This window comes from Montipora capricornis, chromosome 1, assembly GCF_036669925.1.
Source record: "Montipora capricornis isolate CH-2021 chromosome 1, ASM3666992v2, whole genome shotgun sequence".
In the NCBI taxonomy this organism is placed as follows: domain Eukaryota; kingdom Metazoa; phylum Cnidaria; class Anthozoa; order Scleractinia; family Acroporidae; genus Montipora; species Montipora capricornis.
The window spans coordinates 33,457,175-33,477,174 of NC_090883.1; the positions used below are offsets into that span (position 1 = coordinate 33,457,175).

At 39.5% G+C, this 20,000-nt stretch overlaps 1 protein-coding gene and 2 long non-coding RNA genes across 8 annotated transcripts in view; 1 reads left to right on the forward strand and 2 right to left on the reverse strand.

The window, feature by feature from the left end:
• LOC138039956 (uncharacterized) overlaps window positions 1–9,982 on the forward strand; it is an 18,931-nt gene extending 8,949 nt beyond the window's left edge. Inside the window, exons 2-5 of the long non-coding RNA XR_011130665.1 lie at window positions 6,271–6,648; window positions 6,768–6,819; window positions 6,963–7,002; window positions 9,902–9,982. This is a non-coding gene — a long non-coding RNA (uncharacterized lncRNA). The remainder of the gene's footprint in view (window positions 1–6,270; window positions 6,649–6,767; window positions 6,820–6,962; window positions 7,003–9,901) is intronic.
• Window positions 1–20,000, reverse strand: part of LOC138039931 (uncharacterized) — a 141,375-nt gene that overhangs the window by 81,764 nt on the left and 39,611 nt on the right. Inside the window, exon 6 of one of the 6 annotated variants that reach the window (XR_011130657.1) lies at window positions 18,662–20,000. This exon is cut by the window's right edge and continues 1,465 nt beyond it. The exons of the other annotated variants lie outside the window; for them this stretch is intronic. This is a non-coding gene — a long non-coding RNA (uncharacterized lncRNA). Of the gene's footprint in view, window positions 1–18,661 lie in introns of those variants that run through there. 6 annotated transcript variants of the gene reach the window in all.
• On the reverse strand, window positions 1,454–4,534 carry LOC138039226 (NACHT, LRR and PYD domains-containing protein 12-like). Its single transcript, XM_068885436.1, has one exon. The coding sequence runs from the start codon at window positions 4,488–4,490 to the stop codon at window positions 1,533–1,535; it is 2,958 nt and encodes a 985-aa protein (XP_068741537.1). The 5' UTR covers window positions 4,491–4,534; the 3' UTR covers window positions 1,454–1,532.

A 20,000-nucleotide genomic window follows, 5' to 3' on the forward strand; every position in this document is an offset into this window, starting at 1 on the left:
TAATTTTCAGGGGCCCCGGGGGTAGAGCTCAAAACACAGGGAAGTCGTCACCAAGAATGGGGAGCGTATCCTGACAGGACAAAGTGAGTCAATTCATGCAAACACACAAAACTTCATCTCAAAATTTTAATTAAACCACGACTACTTTTTTAAATGTTACAAACCATTACTTGTAAACAATTTCAAGCATGCATTATGACAAATCTTCTGTTACATATTGATCATTGAGTTTTACAAAGCAATTAAAAAGTAAAAGGTGAAATATTATTTACAAACTTTTCGCTATTTTGGTGTCTTCCTTGAAGGACAATTTGTTTTAGGAATTACTTTGTTTACTACCCCTAACACCACCACGAAAACTTTGCCTTAAAATTCACCTCTTCGGCTTTGCTCAGAGGCTTGTGACCGGGTAGTCAACAACGGAAACTCGCAAGATGGTTTCAGCCTCAACTCTGATTGCAGAGTTTTGCAGAGTTCAGAGTTTTGTAAGGCATCCTGCACACAGGATTGCTTCGAGATCCTGGACTCTGCAGCCACTAAGTACCAAGTGAAACTTAAGGAATCCATGTATATAAAATGGGAGAAGCCCGATCTCAACCAGCAGGTGAAACACATTAACCTGACTCTCTCCCTGTAAGGAACTAAGCGTCACTCATTTAAATTTTTGTTTTGTTCTGTTTTGATTTAATACGCAATATTGACAACGCAATGTAACGAAGTTTGTAAGATCGCGCGCGCTTTAAATTCAACGGCGATTTCAAAATATGTAACACTGAAGATGACGGATGTACCGTCGAAACATGTCTGGAAAATTAAAGAAAGTTGTTATGTTTATACGACTAACTACAAACTTCTTTTTGATTGGTTCATTTGGATCCGTAAATGACATCAGCAAAGTAGTTGAATATCAACTCAGCATTTTTTTGTTTTCCACCAAAACCAATATTTACAAGAAAAATATACTCGATGGCGCCTTTGAAACACGATCCTGTGCTATTAGTTTACAATGGACTTAAAAGAAGTACAACTAAAGAATGAAACTAAAGAAATTATCTGTGCAAATTCAAGTTACTTAATATAAACATTGAATAATCAAAAGTTCATTGGAAAGAAGTGCAAGGAGCTGAGCTTTGAAATGTTTTACACAGAGACCATGGACACTTCAAAAAAGTTGTTTGGTTTCCGAAATAGTTGGACCTTTTGTCTTTGTGAAGCTATTTTTGGTAAGCTGGATTTTAAATGAAATTGCCTGTATGTCACAGTGTAATAAACAAAATTTACTGTCAAATTTGTTTGACTTTGCTTCTCTTGTATTGTTCATTCATCTGTTATGTTTGAACCTATAATAATTTTGTTATTTAAAAAAGCTTTCACAAATCCATGGTTCCTTTGTATTCAAAGGGTTCAAATATTTTAAGGTTCAATTTTTCTCGTAATGATTTAGTTATACCGTCCTAACTTCAAACTTTCAATTCCGTAAGCTAAAAAACATCGAAATGAAACGACTGCGTGTTTTTAGGGTTTAAGGTTATTCAAACAAAAACTTCGCAATTAATATGCTTCACTGATTTACGGAAGGCGGCTTTATTAGTTATATTGTTATACATGAGGTCTAAGCTGTTTAGTGTGCAATTACTGTCCTTTAGTGCTGCTGATAAATGCTCGGCTGCTTCATCAGTTAACTTGTTACCCCCGAGGTTTAAGTAGTTTAGTTTGCAATTACTGTCCTTTAGTGCTGCTGATAAATGCTCGGCTGCTTCATCAGTTAACTTGTTACCCCCAAGGTTTAAGTAGTTTAGTTTGCATCCAGTATTGACAAGAAACTTTTGCACTTCTTTTGCACCCAATGAACCAAGATCATTCCTAAACAAATTCATACTCAAAACTCCCGAAGCATTTTCTAAGAAATGCGAGACAGCAGCAAAGTCAACAGGCGCGAGTGAACAGAAACTAAAATCTACGGCGTTAAAGCCAATTTGCTCAATTTTGTTTTGTAACACTGCCTGCTGTTTTTCATCATCAATCTCGTACAAACACTTACATAAGTTCAGTGCTAGCTGTTTGTCTTTTTCAGCTGGCCAACAGGTCAGTGTTATTTTCCCTGGTAACGAGTAATCAACCATCATTGCCCTTTCGGATTTCTCCTCAGTCGACATTGGAAGCAGTTTGATAAAAATGTCGCTGTTTGAGCTCTTTGTTTCTGGATCAGATCCAAGTAATCCAGCCACAAACTGCAGCACCATTTGCCATACACCATCGTTAATGTGTTTTGACACAAAGTTTTTGAGTTTTCTTTTACTCAAGGACTCCACAAGATTTTTTGCAGCGAAGAATTCCTGCAGCGTTAAGTGTGTAAAGCAGTATTGGGCTTTCGGCGGCACATTAAAACGGGATTTGGCGTCTGGCAATCTGTGAAGAAGTCCACAATCTTCCAAACCACTGACTTCGCCTGACTCAAAGAGCAATCTTCCCTGTTTTACTCCCTCAAAAGCAATTTCCCCGAGTCTCTTGAAAATTTCTTTGTGATCATTTGGGAGCTTGTTAAACGGCAAGTACATGTAATCTTTGAGATTACCTTGAGCGTTGCTTTGGCGATTGTGTTTAAAAAAGAAAATCTTTACAACCATCGCGTAAATATCAGTCATTCTTGTCGGCAGGGCGTGTGCTGTATCAGTGAGACTGAAAATTTCCAGAAGACAAGAACAAATAAGAAAACAGGTCACTGGGATGTAGCACAATGAAAACAGGTTCATGTTCGACTTTATGTGTCCCCAAATTTTGTCCTTTGCGTCGTGAACTCCTTGTGTAAACTTTTCGACATATTCTTCAACCTTTTCGGACGTAAATCCGAGGATTTCGACTGTTCTATCAAAGTTCACATCTGCAATACAGGACACTGCCGTTGGTCTTGTTGTTGTGATTATGTTTAGACCACGAAGAAGTTGTCCTCTGGCTAGTTTGTTAAATAAAGCGGAAACGGGCATCTTCTCCTCCAAGCCATTCTTGTAACATATGTGGTCTTTTCCAGCGATATCCTCTTTCGCAGAAAATTCATCGACTCCGTCAAAAATAAAAAGAACTCGGCTTGGGTATTTAATAACATAATTCCACATAGAATCATTCAACTGCTCAACTATTTCTGCTTTAGCCAACAGTTCACGGAGACTAAGCAATAGATTGCTTGTAAAGCGCCTGAATTTCATGAGGAACACAACAACAACGTTTGTTTTGTCATCCTGATTTCCATTGAACGCTTCACCAGATGCCCACATGCGAGCAATCATTGTGCTGAGCAATGTCTTTCCTATGCCAGGACGTCCAACGACAAGGACGTTCTTGTGTTTTTTGTCAATAACATCCTCTGGCTTGGCATAGAAACAGTTCTTGGAATCGGGCGGGTATTCTTTAAGTTGTTTGCTTCTGTCTTTAGCAAAGACATGGTCAGCTCTGCCTTCATGCATTGCCACATTGACATAGATTTGATCAATGTTAAGATGATTGGGTGTCAGGCCTTCGCCTTGGTTACGGCCAAAGGGTAGTTTCAGATCAGTCAGACGCTCTGTGAAATTTAAGCAATCATCCTTCATTTTTTCAATGGCTTCTGTCAGTTCAAGTCGCTCTCGTGGGATTCCTGAGTGTTCCAAAAGCATTTCTTCTCCCGCTTCGCCCGTATCAACTGTTGAAGGAACATTCGGGATATTGACGACTTCCGGTATTTCTCCTGGAGGTGTTTCCTGTTGTTGATCCGAGTTCGATCTCAAATGATCAGTATAAAACTGTCGATTGTCCATGAAAGTTCTTCCATTTTTAGCTCGTAATAAGATCCAGCCAATCTCCACGAAAGCTAAAAATGCGAAAATGCCGTTAACCACTGCCACAGCAATGGTCCAGAAATTCTTTTTCCCTGCTCCGCGATTGATGCATTCGTAAACTGTTGATTGTGTCTGGTTCGTAGATAGCTTTCCCGAATCATTACCTCTCTCAAGAGGACAGGTAAAATCTGCGGGAAAGTGCCCGGGATAGAGTAAGTCGGTCTTTAGGAAGACAATGAAAATGATCCCCAGAGCAAATTTTGCGGCAAGTTTAGATAAATATGCGAAGAAAAGGCAACGCCTTCGAATTCGTCTTCGATTGCTCAACCTCCGTTCCGCATCTCTGAGTGCGCCCTTGAGTCTATTAACTGTGGACCTGATGCACACGTAGTAAACAACGGACACCAAAGGAATCGAGAGGAAATTAACAATGACGAAGGCGTAGAGAGGAATGCCGAGTTTGTAGACTTGATTTTGGTACTGGTCGAAGCACTTTCCTTGGATAAAATCCTTCTCGCTAGTGGTTTTCACATCGCAGCTGACGTCGAATCTTGATTCGTTGCTCTCGATGTCTAAAAATATCCCACTAACTATCCCATCAAGAAAAACCCAAAAGAAATTTGCTACATAACTGAGTATGCTAAGAGTTTCGGGCATAAGCAAGTCTTTGAAATCCATTTTGGTTTCGTGTTTGATCGTTGTCGATTTGATTCTGGGCTGGGTGTGGCGGAAGCAGGGGAGTTGGCGTCTTTATAACGCCAAGATTGACAGCAAATTGAACGTTTTAATTAATCTTTCTAAATAAGGCATGGCTTGCGAGCTAAGAACAAAACCAGTTGCCAAGGCTTCAATAATGAAAGATCTCATCAGAGAGACAAAATCAGTAGTGAGTCATTTTTTGAAAGTTTAAGCAACTAATGAAATATTTTTGACAAAATGTACTGGGTTCACTGATTTCCAACTCTGAAAATATCCCAGTCGGTGCCAAACCAAGAAAAATCCAAAGTAAAACTAGCACATAACCGATCTTATTAAAAGTTTTGGGAGTCAACGCTTCCCTTAAGAATCCATTTCAGTCTTGTTTGATCGTTGTTTGCTTCTGATCTGGGTGTGGTGAAAGTAGTGGCGTTGTTTATACGGCCGAGATTGACAGCAATAATCATTCTAAATAAGGGCATGGCTTGGCACTCAATCACTTCATTAAACATGTCCAATGACCCGCACTAACCTCACTCTGCGAGCTAAAAACAAAACTAGACGCGAAGGCGCCAGTCATGAAAGATCTAATCAGTGTGACAAAAAAAGTAGTGCGTCATTTTGAAAGTTAAAATATCTAATAAAATAGTTTTTTTTAAGTACTGTATGTTTTAACAAAATGCACCCCTGCCCCCTTCGGTCCGACTAATATTTGTATTGATATAATAAGTTGTATCAACAAATCACCAAAAGATCAAATTCTTAGCAAACGCTAGATACAAAAAACATCAATTTTTCGTTCTGGTTAAAGGGGGCGTATTTATCGACTATTTGAGTAAAAGGGATATGCCTTAGACGCTTGTGGATCACTTGCGATAACTTTCTTTGTCGTGATCTTCAGTTCTAATGATCTCCTTACTGTCTTTTACCCTCAGGACGAATAAATACCAAATACCATCATTGACCTGTAGTAGTAACCTTCGCCTGCTGAAAGCAAATTTAAACTAGCCGCCAAGGCATCAATTAAACATCGCCGACCTATTCTTAAATTAATGAAGAAGTATTTTTGTTCCAAAAACCGAATTGAGTTTCTCGATCATCGACTGAATGCCAATTACACTACATCAAGACACTAGGTGGGTTCATACTAGCGAAGTAAGTAGACCTAAAGTTTGGCAGCAGCTCAAGTACACTTGAGAGCATGAACGCCTACTTACCGTGGTAAGCGTCCACATTAGAATTCAAAGTATGCTTGAAGCAATTGAAGTTGTCAATCAAGATACGTCGTAAAATTTCGCACGCAATTTATTTCTACTGCTCTCTTTATAGTCTTTACCCTAAGGCCGAATACCAAATCATGTTGTTCCGACTCTGAAAACATCCCTGTGTGAAGAATCCAGCAAAGTAAAAACAAATTAACTTGCAAAAAGTGATCTGATTTTCGGCCTATAAATGTGAAGATTTTTGAAGTCCTTTCTTAGACAGTGTTGTCCAAGTTCTGATAGACAAGTGGGCAAGTTAACTGGTGTTGCTAATTATGGACCGCAGTTAACACCAAGAATACAAGATTTTGAAATAGTTAACACAAATTAAAGGTGGTTCATAAAAGATGGCTGCACAAATTCATTTGAGATTATTTAGACTGTTAAATAGAGCAAGCTCCAAATCACTGCCGGAATTTCATCTTGTTTTCATGAAGTTGCTAATTGTTTTTCTTCGATTAAATTAACATTTCAGGCAAATTACGTGTATTATTCCACAGATCATGAGACTTCACAGCCCCGAAGTGCATGCAAGGCTTTTACAGGATATGTATCAGGGGCACCCAACGGATCTGTTCCTCACTTTATCTGTTCCCCAGAGGAATCTTGCTGGCTGGCAAAAATACAGGTGTTCCGATGAGCTGGCTGGGAAATTTATCATTGACAGAGGTTTTGCCTGGGAATTACTGACTTTTTCTAGCATGTCAACCCGAGCTGGCTGTAGAAACTCTGAAGACTGAGAACGACAAACGACGGCTGGTCAGAGTGATTGCGCTTGCGGAAAAAACCTGTGTCGGTTTTCTTCGGTCGTTTGTTAAAAGCGCGCGGAGGTTCCACAGATCGACGAACACGGATTGTGCTGTTTTCCTCATTTACATGTAAGATTAATTTCCATTGTTATTTTATCTGTATGCTGAGATTCTCGTGATGTTCTTCTACACTGAATTGAAATGAACAGAGTGAATTTAACAGTATTAACTTGTATTTTCATTCACAGTCGACCAGAGTTTCGACGGTGTACAATGTGTTTGGTGTTAGCGTTTTCGGAGGTATAAGACTTCCTAATGTAGTTGTTTTAATGCTTTTTTTCGGTTATCTGTATTAGTCAAGTGCGTGATGATCTTTTACAGTTGAAGCCAACGATCGAATTGTAAAAAATTGACAGCAGTACGTATTTTTCTTATTCGTGTAGGCAGCCACGGGATCAACCAGGTGCTTTCCTCAAACACAAGGTAAAAATCAAGAAAAATTCGCACTTATTTTAATTTAGTTTATTTCGTTAGAAAGACGATTTATTACTCTCGAGAACTCCTGCGAAGAGATCCTTTTGTAAGAACCTGTTGGCAGATATTTGGCATAATTATACAAAACCCTGTTTAGTTAACTAAAATCAAGCAGGTTCTATAATTATGTGAGTAACAGTTAAATTGCAATAAACACTTTATCCAAGGAGTTTGACTTTGAGATCGCAAATATTTATTTTTCTGGCAATCAGTACCTATATCTCCTACATACAAATTAGGACCTTGTCAACAATCCACTTTAAGCCTTCATCCAAGCATCCCTATTTTGCCAGACAAAAAATATATATATGTTCGTATATGCAGGCTTTTATTATTGGTTTTTTTTTCTCTGACTAAGAAAACTTTGTTGGTTTTGGTCAGACTGTGGTTTTAATTGTGAGAATGCTTCTGATGATCAGCTGTTTGTATTGGGTAGAGTGCTTAATTAAGACATACTTAGTCTATTGTTCTTACAATGTATGATTGTGTCAGCAATAACTGTTGTCATCAACACATACATTGACAAAACAATTATTTGTTATTGTGACCAACAGCACTAATTCTTTTTTACTTGGCAGATTGTTTACTTTTCCTTTTCAACAATCACAAATTATCTTTAGTCATACTTTTGTCTCTGTACAAAGCCAAACTGAGTTAGGCTTGTGAAGATGGGCATTCTTTGTTTGTTCATTCTTACGACTCTCTCTCTCTTCCCTCAGGTTGAGTTAGGCTTGTGACGATGGCCATTCATTGTTTGTTCATTGTTACGACCATCTCTCTTCCGTCAGGTTGAGTTAGGCTTGTGACGATGGCCATTCATTGTTTGTTCATTCTTACGACTCTCTCTCTTCCCTCAGGTTGAGTTAGGCTTGTGACGATGGCCATTCATTGTTTGTTCATTCTTACGACCATCTCTCTTCCGTCAGGTTGAGTTAGGCTTGTGACGATGGCCATTCATTGTTTGTTCATTCTTACGACTCTCTCTCTTCCCTCAGGTTGAGTTAGGCTTGTGACGATGGCCATTCATTGTTTGTTCATTCTTACGACTCTCTCTCTTCCCTCAGGTTGAGTTAGGCTTGTGACGATGGCCATTCATTGTTTGTTCATTGTTACGACCATCTCTCTTCCGTCAGGTTGAGTTAGGCTTGTGACGATGGCCATTCATTGTTTGTTCATTCTTACGACTCTCTCTCTTCCCTCAGGTTGAGTTAGGCTTGTGACGATGGCCATTCATTGTTTGTTCATTGTTACGACCATCTCTCTTCCGTCAGGTTGAGTTAGGCTTGTGACGATGGCCATTCATTGTTTGTTCATTCTTACGACTCTCTCTCTTCCCTCAGGTTGAGTTAGGCTTGTGACGATGGCCATTCATTGTTTGTTCATTCTTACGACCATCTCTCTTCCGTCAGGTTGAGTTAGGCTTGTGACGATGGCCATTCATTGTTTGTTCATTCTTACGACCATCTCTCTTCCGTCAGGTTGAGTTAGGCTTGTGACGATGGCCATTCATTGTTTGTTCATTCTTACGACCATCTCTCTTCCATCAGGTTGAGTTAGGCTTGTGACGATGGCCATTCATTGTTTGTTCATTCTTACGACTCTCTCTCTTCCCTCAGGTTGAGTTAGGCTTGTGACGATGGCCATTCATTGTTTGTTCATTCTTACGACCATCTCTCTTCCGTCAGGTTGAGTTAGGCTTGTGACGATGGGCATTCTTTGTTTGTTCATTCTTACGACTCTCTCTCTTCCCTCAGGTTGAGTTAGGCTTGTGACGATGGCCATTCATTGTTTGTTCATTGTTACGACCATCTCTCTTCCGTCAGGTTGAGTTAGGCTTGTGACGATGGGCATTCTTTGTTTGTTCATTCTTATGACTCTCTCTCTTCCATCAGGTTGAGTTAGGGCATTCATGGTTTGCACTGAGAACTTTGTTTCCTTTTTGGCCCTCTATTCAGTTTTCTATTAAGTTTCAATTCTCCTTTAATGTGAATGGCTGCAAATCCGTGTCATTGGGAGGAAGATGCTCAACAGTTGTTCAGTCATGGTAACATTTTAAATTTTATTAAAATAATTTATGGCATGGAGAAAGTCCATTCAATTTGGCCAGTTTAAGTGCTAGACCTATATGGCCTGCAGAAATTTTACTGATCTTGTTATCCATCCAGCTCAAGATGTGACTGTCATATTTGGCGAGTCAAGGGAATTTTTTTTCAATTTTTCAGTTGATCTGGAAAGATATATAGCTAAATATGTCGACTGCTCTGCACCATGATGACAAATAGATCTTATTACCTCAAGCTGTTTTTTTTTGCCAATCCGCAAAGACATTCATGATAAATAAACATGTTGCCTACATAATGTGTTTGACCCTTGGTATTATTGAATTTAGAAGCAATGTATGAGAATAGCAAAAAGTTCCATATTATTGTACAATTCTGGGATAAATATTTGAATATAAGATGAGAATAAACAAACCTTCATCCGAAATGTTCTGTTGTGTCGTTATTGTGGCTGCTTGTGGGAAATTTAGCGATTTCAAGGACATGTGTTGCTCTGGTAAAAATTGCTACAATTTGCCATTTTCAGCCATAATAACAACAGCACAAGATCATTTCAGATAGTTTATCCTCATCTTGTGTAAATATTTATTGCAGAATAGTACAATAATAATTATGGAACTTTTTGCTATTCTCATACATTGCTTCTAAATTCACCCTTTGTGTGGGTCCCCTGTGATAACAATGATTAGTGAGTCCATAGCTAGATCTGAAAACTCAATCAGCATTACTGCTGGCTCTACTCAATTAATATTGGTCTCTAATTTATTTCCTTTTTAATTATTTTTCAGGCTACCATGGAAATAGCAAGGAATAGGACATTAGCAATTGTGTAACTGAAGAGATGAATAAAAATGTAAAATGAAGAGCTATTTCAAGGTTCCAGTTGTTCTACCTTATTGTAGACAAAATTATACAGGTTTATCCTAGCAAGTATTTTATTGCTTTTGTGTACAATGGTGCTAGGTATTATGAATTCTGTGCTCGCTTTCCAGGGTGACAAAAGGCTCCTAAAATTCAAACTGCTCGAGACAGCAGTACATGTAGAGTATCATACTAACACAAGAACTACAGCTGTGTGTTTCACATTATCGTTCCATTATCATTATCAATATAGGTATTGTTATTGTTATCATCATCATCATTATTATTAGTAGTAGTAGTAGTATTATTCCTTTCATTTATATATATATATATATATTAATATGTTAGTTAAGTAATTAATTAATTAATTAATTAAATTCCTGGCTGGGAAATAAATTTGATCAGCTGGCTGGGAAACCAACCAATTTTATCTAGCTGGCTGGGAAATTTCTTGTGTGTCTTGCTGGGAAAAAGGAACAGATAATTTTTTGCCAGCAACACTGAAAAACACCTGAAAATGCCTTAATAACATTTATTTTCATTAACTGGGGTATAATAATACATTTTACAACAAATTGGTCGTTGGGTGCCCCTGATGTATATTTTACTGTTCTTGTCAGTTATTTTGATGGATTATCATAAAGTTGAGAGGTTTATTCTCACAATATTCTTTGGCCTCAGGAAGAACGCTATGAACACGCGATCAGCCCGATGAAATAAAAATCATAAATAAATATATCGATCTGAGATAGCTTTGCTGCGATTTTTGGAAGAAATATTTGGTTGTCATATGGTGTTTTTTTTTTTAATTTAAAGCTTGAGAGGAGAAAAAATCGTTGCTTCATATTTAAGGACGACGCCTACTATTTCAAAGGCATTTTTAAGCGCTTTATGAATATGCAGAAAGGCAGATCTTAACAAAATTAGTGTTACTGAAATCCAAGGAGAAAATTAAGGGTAAGCACGCATTTTTTCAAAGATAATTAATCAAAAATACAAGGCAAAGAAATGGCGTTCTTTTCCAAATTGAAGCTTAATTACCTCTGAAAAATGCGTGGTTACTCCCAATTTTCTTTTTGAAAGCCAAGCCGCGCAAAAATATCCCTGTAAGTTAGTAGTTAAGCTGATTCCGACAAGGGGCGAGTTGTTACAATAAAAGGATCAAATTCTATAAAACTATTTACAATTAGTTAAAATTTCGCCAGTCAATAATTCCATTTATTATATGGGTTTTGACATTCTCCAACACAAGAGGCGAACAAAAATAATGCTTAGTGATCACAGATTCTTAAAATCTTATCATGTACTCGAATTTCTGCCATTCTTTTCCTCGATACACATCAGTCCACCAAACGAGCGCAACGAAAACTCTTTACTGATCACAAAACAAAAATATTTCATAAACGCGCGAGGAGAAAGAACGCTTGATTTAGTCATCACCAACCTTCAAGACCACTACGAAACTCCAACCCAACGCCCTCCATTTGGCCTTTCGGACCACATGTCTATAGAAGTTCAACCGAGGTGAGGATAAAGTCCAATAGCTCTACAACCACTATTCAGTCGAGAGATATGCGTCCCAGCAAGAGCCTAGCAATGCGCACTTATTTAGAATCAGTGGATTTGGATTCTATACTGAACTCAGCAGACAGTTGTGAAAGCAAAACGTCGCCTTTGGAACAAATTATTAAGACTGGTCTTGACCATGTTATGCCTATGCGCACGCGCAAAGTACATTCAACCGAATCACCTTGGATAACATCATCCATGAAGAACTTGCTACAAAAGCGGCAAAATGCCTTATCGCGTGGTGACGACCAAATGTTTCGTGAGTTGAGAAATCGTGTTAATCGCAAGCGAAAGATGTGCCGCGCAAATTATTACCAAGCCAAGGTGGAACATCTGAAGAAATGTAAACCATCTGAATGGTGGAAAGAAGTGAAAAAGCTTAGTGGGCGCTTGCTTGCCTCCTCGGAGCAAAGTGACACATTGAAATCGCTACAACATCTGTATGAGAGTATTGACCAGATCGGCCTAGCTAACATCATCAATGAGGCTTTCTTATCGCCAATTTACTGTTTCACATCGCTCCCTGCCGCTTTTCCGTGCACTGCTTTCAGTAACTACTCCGAAAAACCCCTTGTGGTGTCGGTCGAGTCAATCCGCAAGAAATTATCAAAGTTGAACCCGTGTAAAGCTAACGGTCCAGACAACATCCCTGGATGGTTGTTAAAGGAAAACGCAGATATTTTAGCTGGTCCGGTATCTGACATCTTGAACTACTCGTACCGTGAAGGACGCCTGCCATCGTCATGGAAGCACGCAGATGTAGTCCCCGTGCCAAAGCTAAGCAAAAGCCCGTCCGTGAAGTAAATAAGCACCTACACTCACTAACCCCCATTTTGTCAAAGATATCTGAAGATTATGTGCTTGACACATACGTTAAACCTGCTGTGCTGGAGAGGATTGATCCTCAACAATTTGGGGCCGTAACTAAATCTTCTACTACGAATGCGCTTATTTAGTATGCTGCACTCTTGGTTGGAATCGACTGACGGAAATGGGGCTACTACGAGAGCCGTACTATTTGACTTTCGCAAAACCTTTGACTTAATTGATCACCATGTCCCGGCTAGCCCAAAAGCTCTCCTCGTATGACTTTCCGGAATCGATCATGTGCTGGATCTTGGATTTCCTAACGAACAGAAGGCAAAGGGTGAAACTGAGTTGTGATTGTGTATCTGAATGGCGTGCTGTACCAGCATGGTTATTTCTGATAATGATCAATGACCTGAGTGTGGCGAATACGAACATCTGGAAGTATGAAGATGATACTGCCCTCCCTGAGTGTGTGGAAAAAAACGGAACCAGCTCAATGCAGTTGAACGTTGACGAATTTGTTATAAAGTCTCGAGCTGATGCTTTCCAGTTGAATGAATCGAAGTGCAAGGAACTTAGAATATCATTCACAAAGTCAGCGAGTATTTTAGAGCCTATTACTATCAATAATACGAACATTGAGATTGTTCCATCCGCTAAATTACGAGGTGTTATGATATCGAGTGATTTGAAGTGGAATGTGCACGTAGAAATGATACGTAAGAAAGTCGCAACGCGTCTCTACTTTCTTAAGCAATTAAAGCGCGCGAAAGCGCCAACTAATGACCTTTTGAATTTCTATATCACTTGCATACGCCCAGTTGTAGAGTATGCATGTCCAGTCTTTCATACCGCTCTACCGCAATATCTATCCGATCAGTTAGAGCGTCTGCAGAAGCGAACACTACACATAAGCAATAACGAGTTATCCTATAGACAGGCTTTAAAAGTTTTTAGCATACCTACCTTGTATGCCAGGAGAGAGGCGATTGGTAACTTAATGTTTCAAAAAATAAGGAATAACAATAATCACAAGCTTCATTCACTACTTCCGCCACCTTACCTTGGCACTTTGCGTACACGGAAAAATCGCAAGTTCCAAGTCCCACGTTTTCAGACCAATCGTTTCAGATACATTCTTATTGTAAGCCATTGCCGATAGCATGCCCTTTTACAACTCTTATATATTAAATGATCTCATTTCGAATAATTTTAGCTGTATCTTAATTGTAATTTAGTGTTAACATAATGATAAGCTTTAGTATAGTTAAATTCTTATCAAATAATTTTCTTAATTTATCATTATATAATTTATAGTTACAATAGGACATTTCCGAGTTCATGTCTGCCTCCTCTTCAAAGCGAGTCTAAGTGCGAAGTTTTTGTTATGAAATTAGTTTTCATTCATATGTAAAGTAGAACTAATTACCATTACAAAAACTTTGCACTTAGACTCGCTTTGAAGAGGAGGCAGACATGAACTCGGAAATGGCCTATTAATTAACGTTTTACTGATAATGTGTTCTTTTTACCAGATCAGAACAATCGAGAACTCATTCACGGCATCCGTCACTGAACCGTTTATACTTAGTAGTTGAAGTTTTGCATTCTGATTGCGTATCTTTTTGTGATTGAATGTCGTAATCTAAATTAATTAGCTGCGAGGTTTGCCTTTGAAAAGACCGACAAAAGAATGTATCAACCCAGAGCTGAGCTGCAGTTGAAAAGATCAATACTGAAAACCGTGAGCAGAGACAGTTAAAAGACTAGACGCTCCGTGGGCGTAAACTGGGTTGCCTGTGGTACGTGCCACACAAAAATGGAAGTCACTGAGTTGGGTGGTATTGAACTGCAGCGTTCCACTTAATTTTTTTCAAGTGGGGTGATATTTAGACCATTTGAGGGGTCACCCAGACGTCGTGCCAGCAGTGGCCCATTGGCTCACATGTTCTCACGTTGATTATTTTGTAATGTCCTGTCCGGTTTTTAAAAAAAAGAAAAGCAAAGAGGTGCATTTATATAGCGCCTCTATCACAAACGTCTCAAAGGCGCCCTACAATGATCAATTTACCCCCAGCGGACTGGAAGCATATACAGGCGCAAATTGCAGCCGCTTCTAAGCAGTCCATGCATGCTGGTACTCATTTTACCGACCTCGGAAGGATGGAAAGCTGAGTGAACTTCAGCGGGAAAGAAGGTCGCCAAATATTCCACTCTCGGCAGAACCGGGAATGGAACCCGGGACCTTAGGGTTGGAAGGCAGAGATCTTACCACTGCGCCAACCCCTCCGCTCTAAAAGGTCTTTTACTCTTTTAAGCGTTGGTAATAAATTCAGTTCAAAGATAACAAAACACGCTCTTGAATACAACTCACTCAATTCTTCTTTCAATAGTCTGCAAAAAAACTAACTGCAAATTGCTCTGACGGACATTTTCCTGCATGTCATGCAGTTAAGTTGCACTAAGCAAACGTTTATTCCACACACTAAAGAAGGACTGAACATGTTTTTCCGCTTCATAATTACTCTTCTTTCACTCTAATCTGATGCCACGTCACGCCCACGGTTTCAATTTGTATCACGTTGTCGTAAAAGCCTCAAATTTGATGATTCCACGTCGTTGTTACGCAGAATACCGCAAAAATATGCGCTAAAATGCGTGCCTCACTTGCAGCACGATTATTTTTTCTCTTTAACCCAATGATATTATTGCTTTGTGGTTTCTTCAGTCGCCGTAGCCGTCCTCGGTTCTTAAACTCCCTGGTCCCTAATGAAGCAACGGCTTGAACTGGACTCAAACTCATGATTGCGCAACTGCACTGCACTCGCTCTACCATCTAAGTTATCAAGCCCGTTGCTGCGAAAATAAAGCTTTTTGGCGAGGGTCTTCGTTTTGAAGTTTGAGGGGGGGCATTTCTACAAAACGAAGACCCTATCGATTTTATTGTTTTAGCGCCGAACAATGCGTTTCAGCACGTTTTAACAGTTCTTAAATTAATTGAGATTCAAGTTTTCGTTTTTGGGTCTTGGGTCTTGGGTCTTCGGTCTTCGTTTTGTAGACACCCCACGTTGGTCACTTTCGAGTTCATATTGGTTGCGGGCGCATTAGGGAGTTAACAGTACTGTTAAATAACGTTTTATTGTTCAGTGTTCCCCTAGGGATTCAAACACCAGAGGGTCGCGGTCACACTTGAGAGAAACGCAGTGTAGCACAAGTGTTGACACTAGTCCAGTGTCCACTCTCTGGTGTTTTGAATCCCTAGGGGAACACTGAACAATAGAACTTGCTTTAACACTAGTGTTAACTCCCTAATGCGACCGCAACCACTAGAGTAGTGTCAACACCAGTGTTACACTGCGATTCTCTCAAGTGTGACCGCAACCATAATCTCCAGTAATAGATGAATGTGTGAATTACATAAATGTAGTTCAAATCGTAGTTAATTGAGTAATAGAGGGGACTGGTTTTACCAGTTTCAGCATTGGACTCCTTCAATTTAACCACAGTCTGCTTTGCTGTTATGTGGTGTCATTGATCTGGGTAGTCCATTCAGAAGATTACGCCGACCACATTGCTGAAGGACAGGCCAGACCACAACACCGGGAGCTACATGCCCTACTCTTTTCGACAAGTGTGATCTTTAACGTCCCACAGGTTTTATGAACATTGAAGGTTTGTGAGACGGGGTCTACGGTTTATAGTCCTTATCCGAGAAGACTTGAAAGTCTAACCATTTGCAGATGTAATTACAAAGGCAGCACTTTCTCCTCAGTTATTTTAAGACCCTGAGTGTTGGTCCGGCCGGAGCCGAATTCACAACCTCCCGCATGGCAGCCCGGTGCTCAACCAACTGAGCCACCTGTGCGCGGTGAATACCTTTTAGCTATAGGAGAGGGGAAAACCGGAGTACCCGGAGAAAAGCCTCTCGGAGCAGAGTAGACAACCAACAAACTCAAACCACATATGACGCCGGATCTGGGAATCGAACCCAGGCCACAATGGTGGGAGGCGAGTGCTCTCACCACTGCGCCAGCCCTGCTCCCTCCCTCCCCTCCCATTCGAGAAACGAAACACAATTTTTTTTTCGAAATACTTTCTTGTTAAAAGTCTGGTCCACGGCATGGCATATTGCCGGTAAGATCGGCCTTTGTAGGGACATAGCCTAGAAAAACCCTGGTTCACATCCCATTCATCACAGTAAAACAACTGTCAAGGTACGTGGTGTTTTAGTATTTGGATCAAAATTAATGCTGGTAGTCAATGTGCAGCTATGTCACTATTGTTTACATTACTCATTAACACGAAGAGCGATAGCTTTGGATTTTTTTCAACAATATATCGCTTTAATCTAACCCAAAATCATTCAGATAGTCAAAACTTCATATTTATGTCCCATTTCCTTCGCTTTTTGTTTGTCGCTATTATGATTTGCGATACTTTAGGTTCACATGTTCATAAGTTTGTTTTCACATCTCATAGATGTTTAGATTTTCACTTACAAACTCTGTTTTGATTGGCCACTCTACCTCACTGTGTAAATAGTTCACAATGAAGTCAAAATAGGCAGGTTTCTGACGAAACGAAACAAAAATTAATAGGCACGCACTCTAATATTGAGGATGCGTCCCCAAAACAATTTTAACTCTTAAACAATTTTATCAGATCTGAGACAACTGAGAAATCCTGTCTTGGACCTACTATTTGGAAATAGGTGAGGTGTAAATCACTATGTTTGCCTATTTTTATGAATATTACAGAAATACTATCAAACATGATAATGTAATGGATTTGATGACAAAAATTACGGGCAGAAACATACTTATTAAAGACAACGTTTCGGTGTCCTCATGACACCATCATCAGGTCAAATATAATATTTTACAGATAACTCGAATATTAATGTTCAAGATTAAGTTCAAAGTCCCTAGAGGCTAGGTGAAAAGTTTTGCCTTTATCGAGTCACTTTGGATATTCAGACACGGTTTGTGCTCGCGAATAAGGAACATTTCATACACAAGACAATCAAATTTGCATGAGCATTTCTTAAGAATGCGAAACTTAATCTTGAACATTAATATTCGAGTTATCTGTAAAATATTATATTTGACCTGATGATGGTGTCATGAGGACACCGAAACGTTGTCTTTAATAATTATGTTTCTGCCCGTAATTTTTGTCATCAAATCCATTACAGAAATAGTAAAACATTTTAACAGTTCATATGGTATTGGGGGACGCAGCCTTAAAATTAGTGACGTTTGTATGGATTTCTAACTATGTTTAAAGTCCGTAACTTGGGGCGCTTTCCATTTGACAGAACTGACCGGCCAGACCAGGTATTTGGAAGGACAAACTCTACAGCGCCATCAAATTAAGTAATGGTCCGGCTAAGAAGCAGGCAGCCCAGCGGCAAAAGTACTTAGAAGCTGCGAAATATTAATTTTTAATTTCACTCCAATCGAGGCATCTGATTGGCTAATATCGGAAAATGTCGAAAAAAGATGAGAAAAAAATGAAAAAAAAGCCTTTTTTGGATTTCTTCTTCCCCATGCCCTTGATCTCTGTCTCTCGGCCAAATTTGGGCATTGTTCTATGGGCCAATCAAATGGCGCATAGAATCTTGACGATATTTACAAACATAGTTTTTGAAGGCATAATGATTTGTTCTACGAAACAGAATCTAATTTTTTTAGACGGCAAGTCGATTACATTTTTCATTGAAATTCAAATTTCGCGCTTTTAGCTGCTTACACCAATGGGAACAGCCGAACTTAATTTGATTAAAAATGTTGGCACATTTTAACTAACCGACGCTATTGCCGCGGGCTATTGTTTTTCTGCCTGCTTTTTAGCCGGACCATTACTTAACACACATCGAGGATAATATATACTCCTCCGGAAGAATGCGAGGGATTATCATGCAAGTGTTTCTTCAAATTGTTGCATTTTCTTTGCAAACTGACTGGTCTGGCCGGACAGTTCTGACAAAAGGAAAAGAGCCCTTGGTCTCTGTTCGACCTAAGGGCATCAAACTTGGACAGAGGGCCAATCTCAATGTTATCTTTCATGTGATGGTGTCAATTTATGGTTCAGTTCAAATTTGAAACTCGCCCCAGTTTTGTGCGCAATTACGTGATGGCCTATAAAACTGCTTGACCGCCATTCTAGCATTCCGTAGAGGCAGGTGGGATTTTAAGTGACAAAGCCAGGAAAGGAGCCTGTGCTAGTGCGCCTGGAGAGCGTTGCGTCTCGGAAACGCTTTCAAGGCAGCAAAAAGCAAATAACGGTGATTCCTTCGTAACAAGCTCGATGAGGGGATTTCGCCTTTCGTTACAGTGGCAATAGTAGGGAGTTTACGCAAGGACGTCCACGGCGGCTACGAGAACGCCACAAAATAATACGATTAATGAACTGAAAAAAAGGCCCAGCACGCCTTGCACTCGCGTTTTGCTTTTTTTACACATTCTTTTGCCGTCTTCGTCCTGACAACGACGTGAATTGACCAAATTTGAGCGGGTTGTGTAGAGGACGTGAGAACCTGACAAAACATTTTAAATTTACATCCCAAACAACCATACCCCTCATGCCAATGTTGAAACACACTTTCCATTCCGAACGACTTGGAGATATCAAGAAATTGCTACAATGAACGGGAAATAAAACTTTCAGACAAAGTTCTCGTTGGCGTCGTCTTCGGCCATGCGTACGATCCCTAATATTGGCTCTAACACACCAAAGAGTTGTGCCTATGGAAACATTGAAGAAAGGTTTTGGCGGGAAAAATAGCTTGTCGTTACAAATCTTAAAGTGCCCCTGTCGAAATGTTGTTTATTTTCCCATCTGAATCTAAGTACTCGAAATACCTGAAAGGTATCCGAGTTCTAATCTCGGTTGACCTTTTTGGGTGCAGCAAAATGCAAAATAGGATTAGTGCACGGGGATTTTATTGGTTAAAAGCTATGCGCGATAACCCCTTGGTAAAGGTAAAGTCTCTGTTACGAGCCTAGAAAGGCTCCCCAAGGGAGAGATTGTAATTGGAAATACAAACACCATCCAGATGCAAAACAAACTTGTGAATAAACGAACCTAAAATCTCGCAAAGCGTAAACATGAGGAACACAAAAGCGAATGAAAGAAACCTTAAGGAGAAATCTCGTGGGAACGGTGAGCATGCGCTTTTTGACATTTTGCAAGTTAACCGCTGATAAAATAAACCGTCTTGCACATATTGTTTACAGATTGACATCGCCGTACATTGCGTTGCGTATTTTACAACAAGCCAAACATCGTAATCAAATAGAATAGATAATTTTACGTTTGATAAAATGACCCTAACGTGCAATTAAACATTTTTACAAAAGTTTCTTGAACTTATTAACATTATCAGCGTCTACAAAATTATTCGGCCAAGCATTTCCAGCTGTCAATATATCTATTCAAAAAAGAATACTATTTGTTCGTCCATATCTTACATTTATTAGGGAGCTTGAACGAAACGAGGTCGACGACGGCTACAAGGACTTCATTTAAAAATACAAGTTCGCGTTATTCATATCACTGCGAAACTCTTTCTTGTCATTTCGCGTTAAAAATGCGTAGTAACTGTCGAGGAATTAAACTGGTATGAGTGGGTTGGAAGCGTAGAGA

Coding starts and splice junctions, on each gene's coding strand:
- LOC138039226 (XM_068885436.1), bottom strand. CDS start 4,490: ATGGATTTCAAAGACTTGCTTATGCCCGAAACTCTTAGCATACTCAGT.